The 21837-nt window shown below is 44.9% G+C and overlaps 1 protein-coding gene across 1 annotated transcript in view; it reads right to left on the bottom strand.

Moving 5' to 3' along the window:
- CMBL (carboxymethylenebutenolidase homolog) overlaps window positions 1-21837 on the bottom strand; it is a 707337-nt gene that overhangs the window by 613179 nt on the left and 72321 nt on the right. The window contains exon 2 of the mRNA XM_069219697.1: window positions 9904-10126. Within this exon, the coding sequence (XP_069075798.1) occupies window positions 9904-10118 (215 nt within the window). The 5' untranslated portion in view covers window positions 10119-10126. The remainder of the gene's footprint in view (window positions 1-9903; window positions 10127-21837) is intronic.

Raw genomic sequence — 21837 nt, 5'->3', positions numbered from 1 at the left:
GTTTGTCAAGGCTCGATTGTTATTGTTATGTCCAGTTCAATGGAAAGCCAATGTTCAGGGTGAAAATTGTCTAAAATCATTGAGATGTATGTGTTCACCATGCTGAAGAGGACTGTGCTTTTAAACAAGGGCAGGGGGACGTAGCCGAGTTGAACCGAGTGCTCACCTGAAAGATGTCCTTTCAACAGGGAGTCCTGGATTTCACATTGTTTGCTTATGTTTTTTAAACCTTTATTTTCATTGTAACAAAATTGAGGCGTACCTGTTGCATTCAGTACAGACCACAAGCTAGCATTTGACACATCAAATGGTAACTCCGCAGCATTTTACATAATATTATTTGACTCACTCGTTTGTGGATAGGTAACCATATCTTCTCAGCGAGGGCAACAATGTGGTAATGGGAGTTTCATGGGAGTTGGTTAATAGGTTCAAAGTGGAGCCCATGTCACTTGGTCGAGAAACAGGGGTGAGGAGTGTACCATATGCATTGGAATTCTCAGCACGTGGTGAGGTCCTGAAGCCAGTGGGCGTATCTACAGATAGCTCACCCTGTTCAATTCTCAACTACCCACCTTTAAACTAGGAAAAGGGCTTGTCGGGTAAATTTACGATAGGGTATTGCAATTTCCTTTCATTTACAAGAAATGCAATCGTGGATGTTATGGACAAATCTGGAACAGTCATCGCATGGAGTTCTATGCAAAGCTTTTGCCAATGGGAGTAAATCTTGGGATAGGACCAGGCCACATGTTAAAAAAAACCTTCAGGAATGCCACAATGCCAGTAATTAGTGTCAGTGGAGAGGCCACATCCCATCATTGTGAAAAGGTTGTAGTATGGCCTGTCTATAAACTTTATACGAATAAATATAAATATAAATCTGGAAACCTGGAGAGACGTTTTTTTATCTGCTCACAGGAGCATACCTAATGTTCGTTCACTACTTTGTGCCCCAATTCTTGCTCCCAACCAGATCACATGAGCAGTACAATAATCACCAGGAAATGGATAATTTTGTTGTATATGTGGGTAACTAATTGGGAAGGTGAGAGATTAGTGAGAAGCATTATAAGCAGCAGCCATTCGGGTGGCTGAACCGGGAAGAAGAGAGATAGTTCCTTCAGTGAATTACGGAGTCTGTGGTAAGTTAATGCATGCAATACGTTGGAAGGGGTTCTGTTCCTGTTTGGAGATGCAAGTTATGCAGGGGGCATAATTTTTCCTGCTGACTCTCATAAGGTGTACAATTTAATGCTAGATTTTTCACAATAAGTACAATATCGTCAACATACATAGACGGGGTAACCTGCACGTATCAGTTGTATACCTTGCTGGTGGTAAAAATATGCAAGCTATGGGCTTCACTGCTGGAGCAAAGCTAAGGGGCCTAGTCCTTCCGCTATAGGGGAGCAGGTGGGATGTCACAGCGTTCACACATATTCTAGCTAATGGCTCAGCTTAGAGAAGAGCAACCCACATCAAAAAGGCCTTGCCAACCACTATCCTTTCGATCACTGTCTGTAAGCAAGGCTTTTCAATAGAGTTGAATGCTTTGGCCGCATTGAGAAAGGCAGCAGCTACAGATAAGTCGGGAACAATTTGATGGGTTAGAGCAAATAATGTGCAGAGATTGTAAGTGGTGGACCTCCCTGGGATCTGGGATAAATCTCGTTTGATCCAGTCTTACCAGATTGGGTATTAGGGAAAGGAGTCGGTAGGGCAAGGGCCTTGGCAATAATTTTTCTGTAAAAATTAATTAGTGAGAGGAGGCAGTAGGATTCTCGGAGATTTGCCTGGCTTAAGGAAAGAAATCATTATGGCCTCTATGAGCATACTGAGGAGAATGCCTGTCTCAAAGGCCGTGCTGTACACTTCTACTAGTATTTGCGTCAGTTCAACATATATTTTACAGAATTCAATGGGGAACCCATCTCCACCAGGGGCAGAACCATTCTCAAAGATTTTATAACCTGTTTAATTTCTTGTACAGTTATCAGATGACATCAGGGTTTCTGCTGGTAAAGATCAAGCCAGGCTAAAATTGCCTTGGTTAGGTCCTCGCTGTATAGATTGGTTAATTCTGGTTGTGTAAAGTTTGCTATAGTATTGCTCAAACTGATTCAGGGTATCTGTGACTTTAAAATGCATCCTGCCATCTGGTAAATCTATGGTATCACACTGAATGCTGCCCAATGCAGATAGATTATGACCGTCAGTGTTCTGCCATGTCTGTCTACCTTCCCATTGCATCTAGCCATTGCTTATTTTTTGAGGAATTTAACTTCCCTCTCTGCTTCCTCCTAAAACACCTCCCGCTTGAGATTCAAAGCGGCAACTCTGGTACAACCAAGATTGCCACCTCCTTCCGCTCCAGAGAGCTCATCGCAGATTCCAGCTTAGCAAGTGTATTGTGTATTGATTTAATAATGCTGCATGTCTTTGAAATACATTCCCCTCATGCCAATACCTTGAAAGCTTCCCACTGGGAGGCCGTTGAGGAGACTGAGCCGTTATTTATTTCAAAGTAAAAGAGAAAGACCTGCTGGATTTCTGCCGTAAAGACCAGGTCTAATAGCTCCGCTGTCTATTGTTACCACATTCACTAACAGCGTGGGGTGGCAGACACTCAGGAGTTAGCATAACCAGTAACCCTGGGACCCAGTGAGAAGTCAAGTCTGGAGTAGGAGCAGTGGACTGCGGAGTAAAAGGAGAAATCAGAAGCAGTAGGGCATCTTACCTAGTAGACGCCAAAAAATTCACATTGATTTATGATATTTAATGGTTTGGTCCAAGTACAGCTATTTCTATCAGGCACAAAACCAGAGTGGTCCCCACCCCATATGCCTGGGCAATGTCTGTGTACTTCCCCATTGCATCTAGCCATCAGATGCCTGTGCGAGGTGCTGCTGCAGTAAGATGATGCCCAATTTCAGAAACGACATCTGGGTCATCTATGTTCGGTCCTTATGTGTTTAGTAATTGCATCTCCCAGGGTGCCTTGCGCCCTTAGATGTCTGACCTGGTCAATAGATGTCAAACTGAGGGGTCTAAACTGTGTGCCTTTTTTATCTAGTAACTCAACTCCTCATGCATAAGTAGAGTAGCGGCATGAGGATCATTTACTTACAAACCCACACAGTACGAGTGCGTTATATGTTTTTTTTTCTGAGAAATGCGCTGTTGACCACAAGTCTAGTGAGATATGATATAAGTAGATATGCTTTGTGAGGGTTGTTTATCCAGAGTACATGCCAAGTCATAAATTTCAGTTTAGCAGTCCGAGAGTCTGTGGAGGATGTGGAGATAGCTGGGAATTAATTACCAATGCGATTCCTGCTGGTCATGCATAATGCCTAGGTGATATATTGTGTAGCAGTTGTGGTGTGGCATAGCTGTAGTATGACCCTGACAAGCTATTCCCTCCCATCTCCTCCTAGAGCCTCAACATCTTGATTAACTTCCCCAATTCATTCAAGAAGTAATAGTAACATTACAGCTAAATTCAGCCAGGAAAATGCAGTACTCATTACTGTAAGGGGGCCAGAAGTGTCCTCATGGGCATTAGTGCCCAAGCAACGTTGCAATAATATGAAAGAATAATACAGTTAGGAGGAAGCATAGACATTCATATCAGATCAATAATAGCAAATGACTGTGTTGCCTGCTGAAGCAAATGCAGTAACAGCGCATCAAGAATAGAGAGAGATCACCATTTTCCCTGGTCTAAGGTTGTAGCCTCACATTTCGCAAAGTCCATCATATTTGGGAAGTGAACAGCTTTTGAAGCACAATGGCTCATAGGCAGCATCTGCTCATTGATTATTCCACTTCACTATACTGGTTGGACGGAAAGTCAACCGCCCTCTCCCAGGGGGATCTAGCTGATCAGGTCATCTGTTTTATACATTTATTGGCCTCTTTCCGGGATGTAACCAAGTGGGTCTTGCCTTCAAGAGTGAAGCGTAGGCATGCTAGGTAGAGCACTGAGTATGGTATTTCCATTTAATGTAGATTCTTCTTAGTCAATATGGATTATCTTCTGGCTTCCTGAACCACTTGGGTGAAGTCTGGGTAAAGGATACAGTGGAGCCTTTATGCTGTATGAAACTTTTGTTTTACTAGTTGAAGTATTTTATCTCTGTCCCTGTAATTTAACAGTTTCACTATGAACAGGCGTGGTGGTTCACCTGGAATCGGCCTGGGCGCTTGTGAGAAGTGGCTATCTCCAAGACAAACACCAGCAAGAGATGCTCGAAGCAGCTTTTCAACATACTGCTCTACTCTGGGATGCTTACAATACACAAGATGGATCAGCACAGGCAAGACTCTAAGGGGGTCATTCTGACCCTGGTGGTAAAATCTGCCAGGGCCAACGACCGCGGGAGCACCGCCAACAGGCTGGCGGTGCTCCCATGGGCATTCTGACCGCGGCGGTACAGCCGCGGTCAGAAACGGAAAGCCGGCGGTGTACCGCCGGTTTCCCGCTGCCCTGGGGAATCCTCCATGGCGGCGCAGCTTGCTGCGCCGCCATGGGGATTCCGACCCCCATACCGCCATCCTGTTCCTGGCGGTTTTGGCTGCCAGGAACAGGATGGCGGTAAGGGGTGTCGTGGGGCCCCTGGGGGCCCCTGCAGTGCCCATGCCAATGGCATGGGCACTGCAGGGGCCTCCGTAACAGGGCCCCACAAAGATTTTCAGTGTCTGCCAGGCAGACACTGAAAATCGCGACGGGTGCAACTGCACCCGTCGCACCCCTTCCACTCCGCCGGCTCCATTCGGAGCCGGCATCCTCATGGAAGGGTGTTTCCCGCTGGGCTGGCGGGCGGCCTTCTGGCGGTCGCCCGCCAGCCCAGCGGGAAACCCAGAATACCTGCGGCGGTCTTTTGACCGCGCAGCGGTATTCTGGCGGTTCCAGCCAGGCCGGCGGCTTCCGCCGCCGGCTGGGGTCAGAATGACCCCCTAAATCTTTATTTTTGACTTTTAACATTTCAAATTCCAGTTGAATTCCTTATGGAGCTTGGATTGTTGTGCAGAATCGTTTTCAATGTCAGGAATCCACCGCTTTGCCATGTCAGTTAGAGAAATTTTACAGTCCAGGCGCTCCTTCATACATCCTGATGAGTCAAGGAGTCTATGTTAGTACTGAATGCTGCCTGGCTGTACCTCATTTTTAATAGTAGTGTTGTGACATCCATAGAGTACACTGTGGTCATGCATTGACAGGCGTTAGGTGGGCTTTCAGGTTCTGATGGGCAGCCCTGGGACCTAACGTCCTATTTCATGACCGCAAAAGTGATACTAGACTGCTTACAGTCCGGTTTGCCCATCATGGCAGGTATGTGGGGGCCAGTGACAGCCCAGTTCATGGCACACAAGTAAGGCAGTCCACAGGGCAACTTTCCCGTAAGAGCACCAGGCCAGCAGAGCATGGGGCACAGCACACAGTCACATAATAAAAGAGCAAGTCTGTAGATTCACCTCATAGACACTCAAGAGCTCAAGTGGAATCAAGTGGCTAACCTGACCTCTGAGGGAGGCTCTCTGGGTGGGATGTGCCGCGCACAGAGATGTGTTGTGGCGTCCATTAGCAGAAGGAGCCTCAATCAACATCATGGGGTGAGAGAGCCAACACCAGCCAGCTGTTGCAGCGGGCCACCTTAATGGGGCTCACCTACCAGGAGAAGCCCTGCACGTACCCTCAGGGAAGCAGCCGGCTGTGCCAAATAGGTGTTACAGCTTTGGGGGGGGGGGGGGCACTGGCACAGCGCAAGAGCCTCAAGAAGCAATGAGAGTGCAGACGCAGGCCAGTTCATGGTCTCCACTGCAGGTCCAGCCACTTTCTTCCTCTGGCACTGTTTATGGGCCCCCCAGTAGGCTCAGGAATCTGCAATCAGAAAGTCGGCTTCAGTAGTTGCTCAGGTTGCACATTCACTGGCTCGGAAGCTAGTTTACTGCAAGGCCATCTTGTCTAACGTCAGCTGGATCTCACATTGTTATACGTCGGTGTGAGTTACTGATTTTGCATTTTCTGGTTTTCTTATACGTTCTGGTATTTGTAATTTTACAGCATCTGGAGCCAGCCAAAGTCCTTTAAAAAAGACAGCAGAAGTGTGGTGTGAAGTGCGACATAAAATAATTATTATTGCACCTCTGTTGCAATACTGTTCTAGGACAGCCTGAACAGTTGAGAAAGTAAGATTGTCAGAGCTCTCACGTTTACAAATTGCATGTTTGAGTGGCAGATTCAAATCAGTTTTGTTTTTGTTTTTATGGTACCTGTCCCGTTTCCTCCTCGACTACTGCGAAGCAACTTTCAGTTGCACTACTACTTTACAGAAACACTGCTATATTGAACTTGGAATGAAAATAATGGGACTAATAGCAGCAGAAACCTGTGGGGAGAAATATGAACTGGACACGCACTACTGCATGAAATCGGGAAACTTGACAGTTGTGCCAAATTCATACCTATAAGGTGTGACACCCCGAGCCAATCCTGTGTTTTGAGCTAAGTGCACATGTACATTTTGATTTTGTTTTTATGGCCACAGGCCCTTATGTCGCAGAATCAAAGTAATGTTTGCGCTAAACAAGCATTAGCACAGTTAGTGAGTTTCCACATCAAGCAACAGCATATGAAAGAACGTCCACAAGGAGGGGGTACACAGTAGCTCGCGTGTTGGCAGTGATGCTTCTAATTGACTGCCCTTCTTTGCAACCTCTGGCAGCCTGATTTAAGAATAATGTGAGTTGGTACCTAGTTGAAAACTGGTAAGCAACTGCTAAATATGCTGTTCAGGAAATCTAGTGAGATCCGATACAAGTAAAAGTGCTTAGCCAGGATTGGTTATCCCACGTACTCTAGGGGCCTGATTTACGAATGGTTAATGAGTTGGTAACCAGTCGCAAACTGGTTAGATATTGTTATTATGCTGTTCACATCTCTAGTGAGCTATAAGTGCTTTGCGGTGGTCTCTAAATTAGTGTTTCCCAAAATTTGCACACTGCACTGACTAAATACTGATTTCTTATTTTTGCAATAGAAATTACCAACTCTCTAAAAGCTATTTCCAAATAGCAAGTTGCTATTTTGATTTACAAAACAGTTGCAATTAGGAGGTTCATTAAAACACTGTATTTTGCATTTGCAAAATATTATAGATGTGAATCACGTGGTAACCAGGTGGCATGTATAAAAAGGGGACGAAAATGCCTGGCAATCCTTCACAATAGTTGCACTCTATACTGTAGTGAGGAGGATGGGAATTCTGGAAGCTCAACAACAGAGGAGGAGAGAAAGGCTATTAGGCAATTTAGCTGTGCGCACAACTCTACACATGGAGTCAGCAAGTGGTGATTCTAGGGAGAAGAATGAAGATATTCCCCCTTGCTTGCCACCTCGAGTACGGATACAGCAAGAGCAGCAGGACATGCATGTGTTGTTCAGTCAATAAATATAAAATAGCATATACAATTAAAGTGTATTCATACGTTCAAAAATAAGTATATATTCAGTATTACATTATTAAATAACTAACTTTGAGTATCTGATGCAGAGACAGGGGTATCAATAATTGATATTCCAGAGATGGCTTCTGGCAGCAAGGGGGATTCTATCATCTCCTTCATTGGATTGGGTAGTGCTTCCTTACTCTTACCATGTCTGCTGCATTTTTTTCTTTCGTGTTGCAAACTTCTACTTTGTACGGGAGAGGAGGTCATACCTCCTCTTGTGTATTTTTTCCATCAACCTTTTTGTCACTCCAAATGCATTTATTCTGTCCTGAATCCTGGTGTATATCTGTGTCTTGATGGATTCTGCAACAGATAGGGAAACCTACCCAAAGAGACACAAAAGGATGATGTACGGAGTGCTGAAACTTTTCAACACTCACCCCCAGTCACAGTTCTGAGTTTAATCCATCATTCCTTTGCTCACCATGCCACCCCAGTTTGGACCCAGCCATATGCAAATCAGTCTTGACCCTGTTCCCCATAGGAACAGTCCAGCCTGAATTGACACGCCAGGTCCTCCGTGTATCAAAAACAAGCATCCTAGGACCAGTTTCAGGGTATCACACCACAGGGCTCAAAAAATCTACTTGACCACTCGCTATGGTGAGTCGTAACAATAGGCCTGAACATTTTTATAGTGTATAAACATACTTATTTTCGTGATACCCAAGCAAATATTTATTTATGACATTTTATGTGTTCTTTCCAAGACAGCTTTTCTGATTACAAGATATTCCCTGGCAGCTATTGCTGGTCCGAACGTAATGCAACAAATTCATTGGAAACCGGATCTCTCCTTTCAAGGCTGAACAATACGCCCTATAGCTAATAGCAGGACAATGATGGAGAAGTACTTGTCTAAGCTAACTCAAGACATGATTGATATTGTCTCAAATCTATGGCAGAAAGAGACCTGCCAACATAAAGAAATGAATGACGCAGCCTGGCACAAAGCCCACGCACACTCTTTTTGGTATTGTTTACAAGGGGTCTAGCAGACAGCAATAACTAAGAAAAAAAGATGTAGGAAAAAAACTGATGACGATTTCAAGAGTCACACATCTACAGTCTTAATAGAGACTACTTAATAGCTGGTCTCAGGCAAAGGGTCCCTGCCACCTCTGTGAACCTCTGCTCAAATGGTTGTCTGTTGTTGCTTAGGGAATCATTCTTTTAAAGAACCATCAACCTCAGAAGAAATCAGGAGAATCAGTTGCACAGAAGTACCACTCACTAAACTAGGGTTTGGAGGCACCAGGCAGTTCTGCTATCATATAGTAGGTTGGAAAAACAAGATTATGTTGACCGTTTAGGAAAGAGGAGTGTGGGCTGTTGAAGAGAACCAAAAAAAGATTCTGTACTATAGAATGTTAGTTGTTATGAAGGTAGCTGCATCCCTAGCTGCATTTGAGGCTGCAAGTCACATAACATGCATTTGTAAAGCAAACTGATGTTTGTTGTTGCCCAACTTAATGGTACTTGTCTTACTGCTACCGTGAGGATGAAAGGGAGAGTAGGTTTGGTGCGGTTCAAACCTGTGACCCTGAAGTCAAACCCAAACGCCTGCAGTGGGTGCACTACTCCTCTGATCAAACCATCAGACTCAGTTATTATTAAGAAGCCTCTCGTTCTCCGTTTCCCAGATGGCACTGGTCGTATTAACCTATTGTTCTTATTGAAAAGTTATGTACCAAGCTACTGAATTTTTTTTTTTAAAAGGGAGGTAAAAACTAGTAAAAGCAAGCAATAACATAGCACAGAGAAAGAGGGAGTTGTAAAGTTGAGCTATCACCATTTAGGAAAAAACTGCAATGACTTTAGTCACAGAAACAACCGGGCCCGACTTGAGAGTCTACTTGAAACTGTCTTGATAACCTTAGATCCTTTAAGAAGCACATTCGGATGGAGAGCTTGTTTGTGCCCTTTCTTATATAGACTAGCTTTTGGCCTCCCACACAGGACGCAATCCTCCTGTATCAACAGGATAGGGGCATTAGGTGTACCCCATTCTTGAGTAGACCAGGTGCCAGCTCCCACACAGGACATAAAGAGCCTACATCATAATTAGCCTGTCACAAACGTATAAAAATCGTTTATACGTGCTTTCGCTTCTTTCTTTATGATGGCTTTCTATCTTCAGAGAATAAAGCTGGGGAAAAAATATTTTATGGATGAAGAGCCCTGATTAAATAAATTCACAGTAAATAAATACATCGAACGAATACACCGAATTAATTTAAAATGAGGAGTTCTATCTAGATACGCCGAGAAAATATTTGAAACCAAGCTTATGGGATGGTTTAGGCGATTCAGTTTTTAAGTATATTATGATGGATGGATGATACATATACTCTTGAATGGTGTTCAGAGGAAAACGTTTCTTACATGTAACCATTGGCAGCAAGCAAATCCACGATGAATCGTGTGTTGGGGAGATCCCATCCATAAATGTCTTGGACGACAATTACAGCCCGGTCTGTTGCTGACGGGGGTCTGCAAATGTATGCCTTGAAATGCTCAATTTGGACTTCATTTCCTAGCCCCTCATATTCAAACTTATCTCCAATGTCGCACGGGCATGGGCGCTCTTCGTTTGCCATTTGAAACTCTGAGAACGCAAAGAAAAAGAACAAGACAACATTACGGCACCACATTGTAATGCTATTTAAATGCAAGTTTTATTTCCGTTTCGAGCCTCCTTACTGAGGAATCGAACTTTAGTTAAATGAAAGCATAATATATGTCAACAGATCCTTTTATAGGACAAGGTAACTTCTTCTACCTTTACAGTCCTATACTTACACCCCGTGAAATGGAAAACATTTATAATGATATATAGCGTAAAATATACAATTAATCTGTCTTTCTACAGAAGGAAAACAACTGCATTCCTTAAACGTTCCTATTACAATATTATTAACAGTGCTACAAAATACTAAGATTCTGTTCGCATGAGATACATAAAAAGTGCAGTTATTCTTAACAAAACTGTTAGTAGTAGTAGCAGTAGTAGAAGTTGTAGCAGCTTTACTCGTAGTTGTATTAGTAATGGTAGTAACATTAATAATGATGAAGACCCTTCTTTCAAAGCTTTCTTATTAAAAAATGTAAGCTGTCTAGTGACCGGTCATGTCAGCACACAACACATATACCCTCACAACACACTAGGAACAATATATAATAATAGAGAGAACGGGTTTTTAGCACAGCACCTTTCAGCCACTGGCTAGGCTACAGTGGTTCAGCTGGCATAAGGAATCGTTTGATAGGGTTATCCATCAAGGTTGGTATCAGACCACTTGTGGATCGGACTACTTAAAAGATCCACATTCATTCTAAAAAATGCCTTGCTTGCTTATTTCTTTTGTTTTATTTTTATCTACTGAAACGCCACCGGCTCCCCCTCCGCCAACCAACACTCCCTCCCCATCAATGCAGCACACTCTGTCACTGAACTCCCTCCCTCTGCCCCGTCTTCCTTTTTCCCAGTCCTGCACTTCCTACGTTTTGTTAATTTGAAATGTATCCCAGGCCCAGCCGCCACAGATTTCTGACAAACCTCTCACTTCACGTTTCACTTGTCGGTGCTCTGCAGTTTTAATAGTTCTGGCATGACCAACAGCCATTTTGGAAATGTAAAGTAAACAAGCAATTGCAATGCAATGGGTCTCGCATCTGATCCAGTTAGAGCTATTGGTGTTGTAAATTCCTAACTGGACGTTTCTTGCCACAAAAATTGAAATTGAAAAGTAAAACAGTAGACATCAGCGAGTCGATTCAAAGAGTCATGGCCACAATGAGCAAGAGCACGAAGGAGAGATACAAAAGGAAAATAAATTATCTTACAGTCAAACATTTCGGCAATCGTTCAATTATCCATGTAACACGGTCAGTCTGCGAGGGGATAACAAAACGTTCCCAAGGCGGGACAAACGTAAAGCATTTACCAATGATAACAAACGATTTTTGAAAAGCAAGTCCTCAAAAAATTGAGTGTGATGAACGTGGTTAAATGTCCACAATATTAAGAATAGGTCAAAGCGCTTGGCACTCGACCTAAAAACACAGAACAAGCATTTGCAATGCAATGGTCTTGCATTTGTTTGAGTTATATCATTCTTAACAGGACTTTTCTTGCCACATAGATTGAAAATTAAAAGTGAAACAGTTGACATAAACGACCCAATTCAAAGCACCATGATCGCCATGAACATGAGCGCAAAGGAGAGACAAAAAAAGAAAAAGAAGTTCGCTCACTGTCAAAAGTATTGGCAATCGAGCAATTATCCATGTAACAAAACTGCCCCAAGGATGGACAAATGTAAAGCATTTACCAATGACGATAAAGGATTTTTGAAAGACAAGCCCATGAACGAGTGAAGGTGATGTGCGTGCGGTGGGCGTAGGTAAAAGCCTAAAGTACTTACAACAGGTCAAAGCGCTTGTGCGCTCAACCTAAAAACTTAGCACCACAGCATGACATCATGTGACATGATGTAGTAACAACCTTAGTAGATTTCTTTTGTTCACCGTTTCAACATTTCTAACGGCCATGTCAATAGTAAATTAATAAAACATTTGCAAAATATGCATTTATCGGCAATGTAAATAAGCACTGGCAACAACAACAGGTAGGCATGCACCTTTTAAAGGTCATAACTATAGTCTTTACCAGTACTAGTTTTTCTGTAACTATGTATTTATGCTTTCTATTATGTTGTTCTTTGCACTGAAAGTACGATTCTTTTTTAGCACATTATTGCACATGGGGCAGAAGAAGGCATTATGGAGGTGCGCTAGATACACGCAATTAATCAATTATTTAGCCAATGAGAAATTTGTGTTAGCTTTCTAGTAACTAAGGAAGCAGAGGTAGTTTTTTTCCCAACAACAAGCTTTATTCGGTCAACATAACCATCAAAGCATCATAATACAATTTGATTTCAGAATTTAAAAACATATATAAATATATAGAAGACATACAACTAGTAAAATACAATCTTGAACTTCGTAGCTTTAAAATACTTGTGTACCTAATATTAATTCCGAGAGGAGTTATTTAAAAAACAGCTTCCTATATGCCAAGCGGCCACAAGAAACTTGCTAACTGCAAGGATTAAAGAGTTAGAGGTATCACTTTTAAAAATCCTTATAGCTGTACAACACTGTTTCAAACTCAGGTCTTGACAGATTGTACAAATCCATTTCGACCCTGGAATGGAATATGCAGGGCAAAAAACATAAAATGTTCTACAGTTTCTGAACTACCACAACAAGCTGGGCATAAATCAGAGAGTAGAGTTGGTCCCCAATTTCTTGTTAAGGACAACAGCAGCAGATTCACAAAGCGAAAGCGTGCATACAGGCCCTTCCCCAGTAAATCAGGTATAAGATCTAAGTACGGTTCATATTGGGGGTACCACTTAAAGTCAATGAATAAATTGGTCAACCAACCATATGATTTACAGCAGATGGAATCGTTTCTTACATAGGACCAATAAGCTGTTTTCAAAATAGTTTCATGAGATTTTTCCAGATTTTGTGGGTTCTCCCAGTAGCTTCTCAATCCCAATATACGGAACCAGTTGGACACATGTTCAACCCATGGGACCGTAACCACATTCGGTCTCTTTAGTAGATCAAGAAGGGAATCCCTGTATACAACAAGTTCAGGAACAGTCCAGATCCTTATCCAGAAAAGTAAAGGTCTTAGGGCTATCAGGTCAGCTATACGGTTAAACCCAAGGTCCAAAAACATTGGGATCAGGGGTGTGCTATAAGGGTATGCAGTTAAAGCCCTGGCAAAATTATTTTCACCCACGGCTAATCTTTTGCTATCGAAAAACCCCCACATTTCAGCACCATAAGCAGCCGCTCCGTGCGCCTTTGCCCGATAGATTTTAATAGCTGGGGATACAGCTTTAGATACAGAGCTTTTATAAAAGCTTAGGATGGTGGCAGCTCTATTCTGAAGGAGCCCCACACTTTTGCTAATCTGGTCCTCCCAGTGTAGAATATTTGATATCCTCACACCCAAGTAATCTATAGATCTAACCCTACTTAAGAAAATCCTATCGAAGTTAATAGTGCATCTCCTACAAGGACCAGGGCTGAACACCATTAATTTAGTTTTATTGACGTTCAGCTCCAAACCATAATCCATACAAAAAGATTTAAATCTATCGATGAGGATTTGGAGGCCCATGGGGGTCTTGGAAATAAGAAGCGAATCATCAGCAAAAAGTAGGATAGGGATTTTCTGCGCATTCAGTGTGGGAGGACAGTGTTTGTACCACCTCGTTAATAAATAAGGTAAATAAAATAAGGGCCAAAACACAACCCTCGCGAACTCCCCTCTGAATGGGAATTTTTTCTGTCTACTCTCCTTGGTCGCCCCATCTCACTTGCGCATATGTGTTTTCATGCAACCGCTGTAAAAGGTGGATTATGTTAATTGGGGTGCCCAAGCTATGTAATACTTCCCATAGTTTTTCCTTTGGGACCAAGTCAAAAGCAGATCGAAGGTCCACAAAGACAACATATAGGTATTGCTTGGCAAGGACTACATATTTCCAATGTAAAGGCACCAGCCTAAAAACCTGATCTATCATACTGGTTTTTGGGCAAAAGCCCGCCTGTAGCGAGGAAAGGACCTGATGATCTTGTACCAAACTTATTAACCTCCCCAAAAGCTGTTTAGCAAAATTTTTCATAAAATTAGCAATACGGCTAATGGGTCTGTAATTAGCTGGGAAGTTTGCATTACCCTTTTTGTAAATAGGGAATATTTAAACTCGTTTCCAGGTATTGCACCACCTGCAGCGATTTTGTTCGAAATCAGATTTATATGCCAGGATCAAATAATTGGTTCTGATTTATATAAATATCCCGGTATCTTGTCCGGGCCGGGTGCTTTACCTGATTTTAGAGAGTTGATTGCAGCTACAGTTTCCTCTAGGGAAAAAAAGATGCAAGGCAGTTTTTATTCAGGACACCGCGCAGGTGGGAATGAGGTTGCTCACAGGAAAATGCCCCCATTGGAAGACATTTAATCTTAGGTAGGAAAGTAGTCCCATCCAGTACCACAATGCTCAAGCGACAGAATCGGACTCTTTGGCAACAATGGACACTGATTCAAAGAAACAGAAGGACGTCTGAAGTAAACTTCTGTAAAGTGCTTAGATGACCCCAGTGGCCTGATCTGCACTGTTTGCAACTACAAAAATAGGTAAACAAATATACTTTGATAAATTACCTCTGAGTAAGGGCACTTTTGTATTGGAACTTGGATTTTAAATCTAGGCATTAGTGTTCATTCCACCTAAGAACAAAACGAATAAAAAAATATCACTATAGCTTGTCTGAGACAGATTTGATTGAAATCAATCAGTTGAAACTGTCACTCATTTTCACTTATTTCTGATATGCCAAATGAAAAGCCTACTATCCTGATGGAGAATAAATGTGTCCTCTGCGCTTGCAGTAATAACCATTCAATTACTTTTTTCAATCTGATGCACAAGTCAAATAGCTCGATCAAGCTACCACAGTGGTACCCCTTAACGATGTCTCTGAATCACAAAGTATTTTGTGTTAACAATCAGAACAAATGCCTTAAAGTCATTCAGCACAAATAGGAGGCTAGGGAGGAAGACAGACAAATGTTCTAAAAGGGATGCTTTTTTATCAACTAGTGCAGCAAACGTGCTTGCAGACTTTACACAGGTCTGCTTATCACCTAACACCTAACTTCTTAGCACTGGTGGGGCGTGGCTACGCCAGCTACCAAGATGGCCACATGGCGTCAGAGATCCTATGGATCGGATTCCAGATTCAGTGGAGTCGAGCGATCTGGATCGCCTGGTGCCGGTAATGTAGCGGGTGCAGATACAGGGGGGCATGGGGGGGTGGTGGCACCACAAAAGCGAGCGCTGGGGCCTGTTGTGTTCCAGGGCCTGTCACCATTTGCATGCCGGCCTTGAGTCTCGGAGGCCCCGCAGCGATCGGGGCTGCAGGTGGGCTTGAGGCGCAGGTCGGCCAAGCCGCGCCATGCGGCTGGAGACTACCATTTGCCCCTCCCCCCCACTTTCTCCTCACCTTGGTGGCCTGAGGAGCATCTGGTGGAGCGGGAGGGCCAGTGCCTCCCTGATGGATGGAACCACTGTCTAGCGTCCGAGGGCGAGTTCGACTGCCTCTGACAGAATGCGGACCCTTCCAGGCCTTCTTGATCGTTGTGCTTCTCCCCCCGCCGCCCACCCCCCCCCACGGGGGAGGCACTTTGGAGGAGAGGCTGCACTGTGGCCTGGCCGACGGACCCGGCCCTGTCCCCTTGTCGGTGGGTTTGGGGGGCCTGCTGCCGTTTGTGACGGGTTGGGCCCGGGTGCACTAGAGGCCCTTCCGGAGTCAGCCCGGTGAAATATAAGCCCTCCTATGCTCTGCTAACTAACACCTTGCCACGACTGGCAGAGCAGGGCAAAATAATTGGTTCTGGGGCAGCAGGCTTGGATACTGGAGCATTGCCTCCTGGCTGGCAACCTCCCTCACGGTCTTGGGGCCCCGAGACCCCGAGACCCCTTAACCTTACATGGACAATGGATAAAGGAGATCATAAGCAGTGGAAGCAGAAACAAACACTTCAACATATCACACCCACGATATCAGAGACGGGGGACTACGCAGTCGAGGACTCTGATATACCCACCAACGCCACTGCAATAATGATGGAGCTGCGCACTGGCGTCAGGGCTATCGATGCCAGGTTTGATACAATAGCCAGCCAGCTGGACCGGATGGGGAGCGCCATGACCAGCATGATGCATGAATGGCACACACAGAGGACTGAATCTCAAAGATGGAGGATACTACTGCTAAAATGGCTGGGAGGTTAGAGGTACTGGAGTCCCGCCTGTATAAAGCTTGCATAAAAGAGAGACGCAATAATCTTCGCATTCTGGGGATGGTATAAACCACTAATACAGGGTGCATGGACCTCTTTGTTGAACATTTGCTCAGAGTTGTTTGACCATGCCAGATTCATCCCCACGTTCGTGGTGGAACGGGCACACAGATCGCTCATGGCGCTATCCGTGACAGGAGTCCCTCCATAACGGATTGTTGCACGTCTTCTAAACTACAGAGATCATGACACAGCTTGGCCTGTGAAAAGACTCCTTTGCAATACCAAGGAGCCACAATTTCCATCTACCCAGACTTTACAGTTGCGGTACAGACGGAAGTTTCAGGATGCTAAGGTCGCCCTTCGGGGTCTGGGGCTCCGATATGGTATGTTATACTCTGACAGACGCGGTTTCAATGTTCAGGGCAAGACGCAACTCTTTGATAAGCCGGTAGAGGTACTTGATTTTTGCAAGAAACATTCCAAGGAGAGACCATGTTCAGCCCACTCATCACCTCAACAATCAACAATATACCCCGGGGGATATTCAGTCAAGACATGTTTTTGGAGCCATGATTACAGTCCGGCTCCCCGAGAGACTGCGATGTTTCTACCCTGCCGGCTGTGGGGCCTGCTAGTTCCGTGTGCATCAAGGCCCTGCTCCTACCAACCTCCCCATTAGAGGCACTGTGAAGGCTGGTCAGATCTTCAGACTCCTCAACAATGGTTACACTGCTCATACATAGCTATGCGTCAGGGAGACCACCCGTGGGTTAGTTGCCACCCCTCCATGGTTGATACCACACTGCATGTTGTAATGGGGTTGTTTTGTTTCTGTTTTAATAAGGCAGCCACTTGGCAATTCCTGTCAGGCGGGGGGATACGGGAGAGTTGGAATATAGGTAGGCATGACACTGTTAGATTGCTGTTATTTTGCTTTTATGTGCCCGCTCAAGAGATGCATTGGCACCCTTCCACCTCGAATCGATGACTGTTACACAGACCATAGGACGACTTACTCTAAACGTTACATTCATATCCTGGAATATTAGGGGTTTAAATAACCTGCCTAAAGTGAAACAAGTTCTACAATATTTAACTAGGCATGACGTGCAGATAGTTTTTATACAGGAGACTCATTTATCACAGACTTCTAGCCGTACATTTGCAAAACAATGGGGCCCACACAAACTACAGCTCATATTCCCAAGGGGTCTGCATATTGATCCATAAACCTTTACCCTTTCATCATCAGTACACTATTGCAGACATGCAGGGCAGACTCATTCTGGTGTGAGGCATGGTAGTGGGTCGTGTAATGGCACTAAATATGTATATGCCCTAGTATAGATACCCCAGATTTCTTTTACATGCTCCAAAAGCACACAGACAGAGAACTGTGGACCACCTGATACTTGGGGGAGACAAAAATCTTCTCTAGGATACAAGCCTGGACACCACATCCTTACATCCTGCTAATAAAACCTATTCCCAGAAGGTTTTACACAATATATGCCATACCCACTACCCGCGGGACCCCTGGTGGCTATCGCCCACAGCTGCACTGATCTACACATTCTATTTTGCCCCTCATGATATCTCGTCCCGCATGGATTTTTGTCTCATGTCACCACAGACATTGCCCTGGCTCCGTTCTGTCTTCCACCTCCTTTGGACTCTTTCAGGCCTCCCTCCAGTCGGACTCGACCCATGCATTCCGTGCATGGCCTACATTGAGCGTCCATCGCACTTCCCCGCTATGGCCCTACACGACGAGGTTACATTTAAAGCTACAGAGTGGGAGACGTTCAAGGTCTACATTAGAGGGATCACTATAGCTAAACACTCGGGTGTCCCGTAAGCTATCCGCCGAGATATTAGCCATGTTGAAGCTGCACTGGTTGATGCGGACAGGGGCGACCTTGAACCCTGCAGGGGCATTTTGCTTGCCCAAGCCAAATTGTTGAATAAATTTAGGGATTTGGTGGGGTGCAAGGCCAAATTCCTAGGTAAATATGCCAGGGCGCTTTGGTATAGTGAAGGCGAGAGGCCCAACCACACCTTAGCATGCCTTATAAAGCCCCCCAGGTTGATTTTTTATATCCCTGAACTGCAGGAGCCCAGCAGCTTGAGGATCTCAATGTCCTCTGAGGTACAAACACTACTATTTAATTATTGTAGGAAAGTACCATCTTGCCTGGCATGTTACCCCCATATTTCACTGTAGATATGTTGTTTTAGTCTATGTGTCACTGGGACCCTGCCAGGCAGGGCCCCAGTGCTCATAAGTATGTGCCCTGTATGTGTTCCCTGTGTGATGACTAACTGTCTCACTGAGGCTCTGCTAACCAGAACTTCAGTGGTTATGCTCTCTCTGCTTTCCAAATTTGTCACTAACAGGCTAGTGACTAAATTTACCAATTCACATTGGCACACTGGTACACCCATATAATTCCCTAGTATATGGTACTAAGGTGCCCAGGGTATTGGGGTTCCAGGAGATCCCTATGGGCTGCAGCATTTCTTTTGCCACCCATAGGGAGCTCTGACAATTCTTACACAGGCCTGCCAGTGCAGCCTGCGTGAAATAATGTCCACGTTATTTCACAGCCATTTACCACTGCACTTAAGTAACTTAAAAGTCACCTATATGTCTAACCTTCACCTGGTGAAGGTTGGGTGCAAAGTTACTTAGTGTGTGGGCACCCTGGCACTAGCCAAGGTGCCCCCACATCGTTCAGGGCAAATTCCCCAGACTTTGTGAGTGCGGGGACACCATTACATGCGTGCACTATACATAGGTCACTACCTATGATTAGCATCACAATGGTAACTCCGAACATGGCCATGTAACATGTCTAAGATCATGGAATTGTCACCCCAATGCCATTCTGGCATTGGGGTGACAATTCCATGATCCCCCGTGTCTCTAGCATAGTACCCGGGTACTGCCAAACTGCCTTTCCGGGGTCTCCACTGCAGCTGCTGCTGCTGCCAACCCCTCAGACAGGTTTCTGTCCTCCTGGGGTCCAGGCAGCCCTGGCCCAGGAAGGCAGAACAAAGGATTTCCTCTGAGAGAGGGTGTCACACCCTCTCCCTTTGGAAATAGGTGTGAGGGCTGGGGAGGAGTAGTCTTCCCCAGCCTCTGTAAATGCTTTGATGGGCACAAATGGTGCCCATCTCTGCATAAGCCAGTCTCCACCGGTTCAGGGATCCCCCAGCCCTGCTCTGGCACGAAACTGGACAAAGGAAAGGGGAGTGACCACTCCCCTGACCTGCACCTCCTAGGGGAGGTGCCCAGAGGTCCTCCAGTGTGTCCCAGACCTCTGCCATCTTGGATTTAGAGGTGCCGGGGACACACTGGACTGCTCTCAGTGGCCAGTGCCAGCAGGTGACGTCAGACACTCCTTCTGATAGGCTCTTACCTCTCTTGGTAGCCAATCCTCCTTCCTTGGTAGCCAACCCCCCTTTTCTGGCTATTTAGGGTCTCTGCTTTGGGGAATTCTTCAGATAACGAATGCAAGAGCTCACCAGAGTTCCTCTGCATCTCCCTCTTCACCTTCTACCAAAGGATTGATTGCTGACTGCTCAGGACGCCTGCAAAACCGCAACAAAGTAGCAAGACGACTACCAGCAACATTGTAGCGCCTAATCCTGCCGGCTTTCTCGACTGTTTCCTGGTGGTGCATGCTCTGGGGGTGGCCTGCCTTCACCCTGCACCAGAAGCTCCGAAGAAATCTCCAGTGGGTCGACTGAATCTTCCCCCTGCTAATGCAGGCACCAAAGGACTGCATCACTGGTCCTCTGGATCCCCTCTCATCCCGACGAGCATGGTCCCTGGAACACAGCAACTCTGTCCAAGTGACTCCCACAGTCCAGTGACTCTTCAGTTCAAGTTTGGTGGAGGTAAGTCCTTTCCTCTCCACGCTAGACTGCAAAGCTGTGTACCACGTGATTTGCAGCTGCTCCGGCTCCTGTGCACTCTTCCAGGATTTCCTTCCTGCACAGCCAAGCCTGGGTCCCCAGCACTCCTGCAGTGCACAACATTCTGAGTTGTCCTCCGGCGTCGTGGGACTCCCTTTTGTAACTTTGCGTGGACTCCGGTTCACTCTTCTTCCAAGTGCCTGTTGGGGTACTTCTGTGGGTGCTGCCTGCTTCTGTGAGGGATCTCTGAGTTGCTCAGCGTACCCCTCAGTCTCCTCCTCCAAAAGGTGACATCCTAGTCCTTCCTGGTCCTCAGCAGCACCCAAAAACCTCTACCGCGACCCTTGCAGCTAGCAAGGCTTGCTTGCGGTCTTTCTGCGTGGGAACACCTCTGCAAGCTTCATCGCGACGTGGGACATCTGTCTTCCAAAGGAGAAGTTCCTAGTCCTCTTCTTTCTTGCAGAACTCCAAGCTTCTTCCAACCGGTGGCAGCTTCCTTGCACCTTCAGCTGGTGTTTCCTGGGCTCCAGCCCCCCATGGACACTGTCGCGACTATTGGACTTGGTCCCCTTGTCTTACAGGTACTCAGGTCCGGAAATCCGTTGTCAGTGCACTGCTGGTGTTTGTTCTTCCTGCAGAATCCCCCTATCATGACGTCTGTGCTCTCTGGGGGTAGTAGGTGTACTTTACTCCTACTTTTCAGGGTCTTGGGGTGGGGTGGGGTATTTTTCTAACCCTCACTGTCTTTTTACAGTCCCAGCGACCGCCTACAAGTTCACATAGGTCTGGGGTCCATACGTGGTTAGCATTATACTTTTGGAGTATATGGTTTGTGTTGCACCTATACCTATGTGTTCTTATTGCAACCTATTGTAATTCTACACTGTTTACATTACTTTTCTTGCTCTTACTTACCTGATTTTGGTTTGTGTACATATAACTTGTTTATAGTACTTACCTTTTTACTGAGGGTACTCACTGAGATACTTTTGGCATATTGTCATAAAAATAAAGTACCTTTATTTTTAGTAACTCTGTGTATTGTGTTTTCTTATGATATAAGTGGTATAGTAGGAGCTTTGCATGTCTCCTAGTTCAGCCTAAGCTGCTTTGCCATAGCTACCTTCTATCAGTCTAAGCTGCTAGAAACACATCTTCTACACTAATAACTGGACCTGGCACAAGGTGTAAGTACCTCTGGTACCCACTACAAGCCAGGCCAGCCTCCTACATTGGTTGTGCAGCAGTGGGATAAGTACTTGTAACTACTTACCACTTTGTCATTTTGTACTTTTCATAAGAGAATCACATACCAAACAGTTCAGTATATGTACACTTAACCAAAAAAGTTTGCTTTTCTTCTCTAAAACGTTTTACAAAGTTCAGAAAAGTTTCCTAAAACTTCTAAAAGTTTTCTAAAAGTTAGAAAAAGTTTTTTTTCTCTGTGCTTTAAAAAGTTCTGAAACTTTTTCTCTCTTCTCACTATCTATAAACCTTTT

This window comes from Pleurodeles waltl, chromosome 2_2 (genome assembly GCF_031143425.1).
Source record: "Pleurodeles waltl isolate 20211129_DDA chromosome 2_2, aPleWal1.hap1.20221129, whole genome shotgun sequence".
NCBI classification, from domain to species: Eukaryota; Metazoa; Chordata; class Amphibia; order Caudata; family Salamandridae; genus Pleurodeles; species Pleurodeles waltl.
Note: the sequence above shows the minus strand (reverse complement) of the source record. Positions and strands in the feature narration are given on the sequence as shown.